General features: G+C 43.4%; 1 protein-coding gene and 1 long non-coding RNA gene across 4 annotated transcripts in view; one reads left to right on the top strand and one right to left on the bottom strand.

The window, feature by feature from the left end:
- The first annotated feature begins 280 nt into the window (after positions 1-280).
- OPTN (optineurin) overlaps positions 281-7,768 on the top strand; it is a 38,335-nt gene continuing 30,847 nt past the window's right edge. For all 3 annotated transcript variants that reach the window (XM_011359612.2, XM_023530333.1, XM_011359611.2), the window contains exons 1-3: positions 281-442; positions 6,583-6,759; positions 7,405-7,607. In XM_011359612.2, coding sequence (XP_011357914.1) covers positions 6,594-6,759; positions 7,405-7,607 — 369 coding nt within the window. In that variant the 5' untranslated portion in view covers positions 281-442; positions 6,583-6,593. The remainder of the gene's footprint in view (positions 443-6,582; positions 6,760-7,404; positions 7,608-7,768) is intronic.
- Positions 4,675-7,768, bottom strand: part of LOC105291698 — a 38,780-nt gene continuing 35,686 nt past the window's right edge. The window contains exon 4 of the long non-coding RNA XR_002780191.1: positions 4,675-6,027. This is a non-coding gene — a long non-coding RNA (uncharacterized LOC105291698). The remainder of the gene's footprint in view (positions 6,028-7,768) is intronic.

Genomic DNA, 7,768 nt, shown 5'->3' with positions numbered 1-7,768 from the left:
GCGACCCCTTGTGGATCTGGTCTTCTATGGGAACCTGAGCGGGGAAAGCCGACTCCACACATTTGGTTTAATTCGAAATTTATTTTGATTAACGCTGTCAGTCACACTGACATCTTGGTGCAATCCGCATCGCCCCGCGTCTTTGCCTGGCTCCTGCGCGAGCCGCGGCAGGGGAGGAGGCAAGGGACGCTTGGGGCGGGGCCTGGCAAGGGGCGGGGCCCAGGAAATTCCCCGCGGAGGCGGGGAGGCCCGCGCGGCAGTCAGCTGAGCGCCGCTGGGCGGGGTCGCGAGGCAGCACGTCAGCCCGAGGCTTCCCGAGTCCCCGCCGCCGCCCTCCGGCCGGTCTGCGAGCGACATCTGCATCCGGGTCCGGAGGCCTCCCCCAGCGGGCACGATGCCGAGGAAGCAGTGACCCGGAGAGAGGCGGGAGCGCGGGCGCCAGGTGAGCCGGGGCAGGGGCTGGGCAGGGGCCGGGCAGGGGCTGGGCGAGGCGGCGGCTCCTTTTCTGCCCTGGAAGCTGTTCCCGCAGGCCCTGTCCCTGCGACCCTGAGTCACCAGGGGTGTGGGTCGAGGGGTAGGGAGTCCTCTCCGATGGAAGGGTTTACGGGTCCTCGCCGATCCTGACCTGGTGTGAAAAGGCAGCGGGGGCGGCCGCCCAAAGCGCCCTTCCCCCTTTTTACTGGCCTGGCCGGCCGCAGGTGACTTCCTCTGTAGGTCACCAAGGTGGTTTAAGGTGACACGCTCCCGCAGGTTGGGAATGATTATACATCTAGTTCCTCATTATAAGGGAAGTGGGTAAGGGTACACCTTTGGAAGACTTTAAGAACTAAAAACTATCTTTTATGAGCCCAGGAACCCTAAGAAACAAGTGACCTCTCTAAGGTGGTGCGATACTGAACGGCTGAAAGGAATCTTCATAAACAGTTCTGTCTAAAACGTGTGTATGCATGTGTGTGAGGATATATGCATACATACATACACATATATGCATACATACATATGCATGTATACATCCATCCATCCATATATATAGAGAGATAATATAAATATTTGATGAGGCTGAGGAATTGTTTTTACTCTCGGAGACTGATCAACTGAAAGCAGTAAACATCCCTGAGAGAAAAGGAAAAAGGGGTTCTGGTCTGCCTCCTCTACCAGGAAAACTGTGATGTGGAAATGTATGTCACAGGGCTGTGTGCCACAGGATGAAATGGAAAACCAAAGCTGTAGTACAGTAAGGTGGTGTTAGGACATCAAAACCTCAGATCTGGTTAAGCAAGTGGCACTATTAACAGGAGAACCCCCCACCCCCACCCCCATTGTGCTTTGCCCAGTTTGTGGTGGGCTGGAGAGTTCCTGAGCAGCCACCAAGGGGGGGACTGCCCTGGAATGGACTAGGCAAGTGAAGTTTAAATGTAGCCTGTAGAGAGAGGACAATAATTAGAGCCTTTGGGACAAATGATCTGTTTTCTACTGGGCCAGTTTTAGTCGTTCTTCATATACTGTGGACAACGTTATAAAAGTCATATCTTTTTTTTTTGTAATTGACCTCAGGTTGCATCTTATGCTACGGATTCCTACTAAACCCTCCAAAAAACAAAAATAAACTTTATTCTTGAAAGGAAGTGGTTACTATATTTATTACTTTACCATGGAACCTCCTCCCTTAAGTAGAGGTACATGGGTACTCTCTTCTCTGAGCCCTGCTTTTCGTGAATTTTATAAAGACTTAGACTGCTCGATATGTTCTTTGGAATTTATGGAATAGTAAATCCAAAGGAAAAGGGGAAAAAACTTAAACTTTGTTTTTTGAAAGTAAAATCTATTTCAGAAAGAAAAAAATTAAATTTTTATTGTTTTCACTTCGACGTGTGTATAAGGATTAAATAACAGAATATGTGTTATGAAATAATATCCAGATGCCTTTGTAGTGATATAAAAAACAGTACTAATCTTCAAAATAAGTTTTAAAAGTTGAGTTTAAGAATCGGAGTGCCATGGAACTGTAGAAAAACTCAAAATATTAGCATGCCTGGTTTATCACCTACACAGCGGGAAGTGTTTTACTAGTGTTAGACTTTAAAATAGCTCCTTAAACTATATTTTCATTTCATTTCAACATTTACCGAGAGCCTGCTGTGTGCCAGTCTCTAGGAAGAATAAGATAGAGACCTTGGCTTAAGTTTGATGGGGAGATGGACCGGCATGGAATGATTACAGTACTTTGCAGAAAAGGGCCAAGGAGGTGGAACACACCAAGTGCTCTTTGTTTCACCGAGGAAAGAATAGGACATCTATTTGAGCTGGATGGACATTGTGGGTGTTTGCCAGGGCAGAAAGAGGCCATTCATTTCAAGCACAGGGCAGAACACACATACAAGGGCACAGAAGCAAAAGACTACAGGGAACAGTGAGCTCTGTAATGTGTCCTGAGTATAAGTGGCATGGCGACAGGTGATACCAGTGGGTAAGTAGGGTCCAGACCCTGAAAGGCTATGTTTGTCTCACTCAGGTGCTGGAACTCTGCCTTGTATGGGAAGGGTTTTAAGCAGGTGGATGAGCTCGTACTGGGAAAGAAACCATGAAGGCAGTGGGACTGTGATGGAAATTGATAAGAGATCATGTAGGAGGCTGTGAAATTTCATTCAGCAAGTATCTGTTGAACCCTCATATATGTCAGGTAATATCCTGGTGCTGTGGACAAAGTAGGCCAGAATCCTGTACTCTGTGGAGTGCAACACTGCTATAGTTCAGACAAGACAAGAAGGGCCTGACCTATGCTGGTGAGGGTGGAGAGGAGGTGGAAATGACAGCATTTGGTGACCCATTAGACTTGGGGGAAGAGGGAATGGGAAGAATCAGGCATAACTCCCAGGTTCCTGCCTGGAGTGATGAGGTGAAATCTAATCTACTTTCTGTATGTTAGCAAATTATGAAATCAGAATACCATTTCTGGCATAAAAGGTGAGGTTCTTTTTGTTTTGTTTTGTTTTGTTTTTTACCCCCTTAGTAAGATATATGTTTTGAGTTCTTTTTCCAGGATAGTGATAGGTTTAGTTGATGCAATCTTAGAACCTTAGCTTCCTTGTGAACCCAAACCAGAATTTGCCAATAGCCAGCACTGTCTCTGATCAACAAATAGGTTTTCACTGTTTAAAACTGACTTATCCACATGCGGATTGAACCTTGAATACTTAATCAACAGATCTGGAGAATCAGCCACACCAAGGCAGTGGCCTAAGCTTATTCTGTATTATGCCACTGGTCCAATGTCCAGTGGGTGGAATTCAGTACAAGGCGGATTAAAGTTCAATACAAAATGACTTTCTGGCAATCAGAGCCACCCTGTAATAGAATGGGCAGTTGCCTGCTAAAGTCATTGAGCAGACTGTCTGTCATTGAAGTCATTCAAGCCTGGTCTATATGACCATCTGCTGTGGAAACTGGACAAGACATTCTTGCAGCAAATGAGGGATCGGACTGAATCCTTTTTAAGGCCAACTCAGGAATGAGATTTAAGGTCATGCCTACAAAGTCAAGTCATTGCTATAATTACTTGACCTCTGGAATTAAGAACGATAAAACATATAATCGAATTCAAATAGCAGATCTGGGAATAAATCTAGGAGAGTTTACTTTTGATTTTTTACCTTCCAAGTAGTTCTCATTCTTCTTCATTGGTAAAATCTGGACAAATCCTGTGCTAAATCAATTTGCCCTTCTGTAGTTAAATATCACCTTCGCTTACAATGACACATTTCAGATCCAGATTAGTTGGGCTTTTATGAGAAATTCTGTTATTAGACAGAACCTTGGAATAAATGGTTTAGTTCCAATTTCCATAACCTTTGAAGGTGTGTGCAAGGATTTATAACGCATCTCTGTGTTTGCTTAATTAAAAGTAGCTCAAGGTGATGTTAAAAACAGAATTCAGCTTCCTGTAACTGGCATTCTACGAATAGACATTTCACACTTGCACTGTATTGTGATAACTCATAATGATGCCCCCCAAATATTCTAAAATCCAGAAGTGCTCTATGAGTCACCAAAAATCAATTCAATTGCTTTTAGTAAAATTTTGGTAATAATTTACGTGCTTATAATTTTGGTATTTACATGCTTATTAATGGCATAATATATACTTACTTTTTATTTACTATGACATTTGCATATCCAAATAAGTTTTTCTAACAAAACTGGATAACAAAGAATTTACTATAATGAGGACAGGTATGTGCCTTATTTGTGAGAAGGGGGGCATGGCCATGAGGGTGCTAGGGTGTATCTGTTGAACAGTGTGGGTCGGACTGTGAACTTGCTAGAAGCTTAAGAACACTTTGAGTGAGCAACCATAATGGTTGTCATTTGCCAGACAGGTCGATACACCATCACAAGATGCCAGGTGACTTCTGAAGGTCATACATTTGGGTAGTGCCACCTAGTGTTTTTCCTACTGTCTCCCTTAGCATAACCTTGCTTTTTTTTTTTTTTTTTGTATCCTTATAAAATCTGGACAACCTGAAAAAGTGAGAAGCACTGATGTGACAACTAGAACCAGTTTAACTTTCTTATGTTTGTGTCTAAACACTTGGTGGGGGTATAAAGGAAAGCCAAGGAGGAAAAATACCTGTGTAATCTTGAAGGGAAAAGCTCTCCCTCTTTTCTTCTCTCCCCTCCCCTCCTCCGCCTTCTCTCTCTTCTCACCTTTTCTTCTCTTTCCCCTCTCTTAGAAAAACCATTAGGAAGAAATGTGTGCATATAATAAAATGAAACCAAACACATCTGTAGATGTTTGCTGAGACACTTTTTAAAGTAACATCTGTTAAATGTTTCCATTTACTTTTTCCGAGTATAGCATAATCATTGAATACCTGAGGAAATTTAATGTGGACAAGTAAATAATACAGATTACAAGGATTTTGTCTTTAGGTCTATTACCTAGAATTTTAGTATTCCTCTGCAAAATAAATGGGATCACTGTTATTAAGTAAAAACCCATTTTTATGAAACGTTAGCACCAGCATCATTCTGTGCAAAAATGAATTTTATGGAAAGCTATAAGCTGGCTTTATTCACATTATTTTTATCCAAATTACTTTATGTAAAATAATTCAGATTATTTCATTGGAGAAGACAAAAGCAGCCCACTCTCGTCACCTGATGCTAGGAGAGAACACCCTTCGGCATTATTCCTCTTTTCTAAATGAACTGGGATGTGTAAAACACAGATGCTTTCACTGGGCTCACAGTTGGATGCTGTGCTTTATCAGTGTTTCTTACTTCCTGAACTTGCCATCCTCATTAACGAATTTCATGGGAATGCCTTTCCTTGTGCTAGGTGCCCTAAGGAGTAGTCACGCAGGCGACAGTGTTGGCGCCTGCTGTCCCATCAATAGTGGCACCACCTCTGATTACCTACAAGTCCCTTCAGACCAAAGGCAGGTTGCCAGCCTCTCGGTTTCCAGGGAGGCCACCTCCAGTTGGATTGAGAAGAGGCACCATCCTGCACTCGTGTATTTGGTGGCATTTTATTATATGGGCACTACGAGAGCACTTATAGATGTTATGATACAGTGACTTATCAGCAAGTGTATTTCTCTCATCTCCCAGTGACTGATTGACTGACTGCAGTTCTTCATGAAAAGGCTTATCATCACCATGAAGTATGAAAAAGAAAATGTTTGCCTGTAGCATGTATCCAGTCATGAGAGGAGATTTCTATGTTTGCCCAGGGGGTAGGCCATACAGAAGTGGGGTTGGGATACACTTGTCTCTTATTTATTTCCACTTTGACGATTCTACACAAAGTGGTATGCTTTAAAGTCTCAGAATGTGCAATAACTAAGCAAGATTTCCTAGTCTTTTTAGTGTGCTTCACAAAATAATCGAATATTGAAGGCTAAATATTCAGTCATACCTTTATCGTATTACAGGTCTGGGTCTGGAATCATCCTTGATACTTGGTCGTGCCTCTTGTTAAGTAACCTTGGATGGCCCATAAGACCTCAGTGAACCTGGCTCTGTCACCTGTAAAACAGATAACTGGTTGGGGTCAGTGAAGATTTCTTCAGTGAAGAAACCGATGTGTCTGGTGCAGTGATTCAGTGTAGCAAGCATCCAAAATGTTAGTTCTCCCTTCTTATCAAAAGATACAAGAAATAAAATACAGAGATTAACAGTTTCATTGAGATACAATTAGCATACTGTACAATTCACCCAAAATATAGAGATTTGAGTTTAAAGATTTGCAATGGAAAATCAATTTAATGAGACTCTGCCCCGTCTGCAAACATAGGTGGGACTCCTCTTGAACGACTGTGTTAGGGTTCCTCCTCTTCCACCTCCATTTCCCAGCTCCTCGCTGTGCCCCTTAGGCACCCATGTCCACAGATGTACACATGCACATGCTGAAATTAGGATACTTTTTTTTTCGTTTAAAAGAATCAAAAATGTTCAAAATACAATTGGAGAGGAAGTAGGCAACTTTTGGAAAACTGATTAGCAATTGCTGATGGATTTGGGGGACTCACAGGGACCCCTTGCAGAGGACAGCTATATTGTCAGCGTGTAACTTTTCCATAGAAACTGCTGTCATGTCCCATCAACCACTTACCTGCCTGACTGAAAAGGGAGACAGCCCCAACGAAAGCACGGGAAATGGACCCCCCAATCTGGCTCACCCTAACCTGGACACATTCACCCCAGAGGAGCTGCTGCAGCAGATGAAAGAGCTCTTGACTGAGAACCATCAGCTGAAAGGTGAGCAGTACCAGGTCCCACGTGTCTCCATTCACCCTGGACCTTCCTGTAACAAGGCTTGTAGGTGAACTCCTCACTCTCTCTCTCTCTGGTTCCCTGAGTCCAGAAAGAGCACAGAGTTTTTAGCTTTTAGTAAGGCTAAAACTGTTGCCATGGTTTATTTTTGGGTACAGGTAAGAATAAAAAGTATTTTATATATCTCGAGGAAATGGCACAATGGCATTTTGTCCATTTAAAAGGGGAAAAAAAGACAGGCTGCTGTTACTTCAGAGTTAGTCCTAAGTACTACCTCATCAAGAGGAAGCATTCTAATGTCTCAAGCCGTGGCCTTGGGCAGGACCAGCTTTCGAGTCCGGGAGTAGTACCCATCACTCCATGGAATTATTCATAGGTATCTGCGCTGGGTGGAGGTACCCAAATCAGTTTATTTTCCTGAAACTCATGAGGACTAGAAATAACTTTAGAGCCGCTAGTCCTGCCTGGAAGCGAAAACCGCTCGTCTCGCTGTGGTCTTTTTCTGGCGGACCCTCGGGCCTGGCCCAGCGTGAGTCACAGCCTCGTGGTCGAGGGGTCTGGGGGCGGTCTGATCCATTAAACCAGTCCAGTCTCCTGGTGTGTGATACCCTCACTCTGAACCCCATACAGAAGCCATGAAGTTAAATAACCAAGCTATGAAAGGGCGATTTGAGGAGCTTTCAGCCTGGACGGAGAAGCAGAAGGAAGAACGCCTCTTTTTTGAGATCCAGAGCAAAGAAGCCAAAGAGCGCCTAATGGCTTTGAGTCATGAAAATGAAAAACTGAAGGAAGAACTCGGCAAACTAAAAGGGAAAACAGAAAGGTCATTTGAGGTGAGCAGACTGATCAGTTGTGATTTTATTTTATGATTATTTGTAGTGGACTCTTATTTGTCTAGGTTTCTAGATCAAAACCTTTCTTGATTCAGGCTAGGCAGCCGTTTTCCATTATGTTGAAAGAAGTGTTCTTGTTGAGAAGATTGGTTGCAGTTTTA

Source organism: Pteropus vampyrus, unplaced genomic scaffold (genome assembly GCF_000151845.1).
Source record: "Pteropus vampyrus isolate Shadow unplaced genomic scaffold, Pvam_2.0 Scaffold49, whole genome shotgun sequence".
In the NCBI taxonomy this organism is placed as follows: Eukaryota; Metazoa; Chordata; class Mammalia; order Chiroptera; family Pteropodidae; genus Pteropus; species Pteropus vampyrus.
The sequence above is the reverse complement of the archived record's forward strand: the minus strand, read 5'-3'. Positions and strand labels throughout refer to the sequence as shown.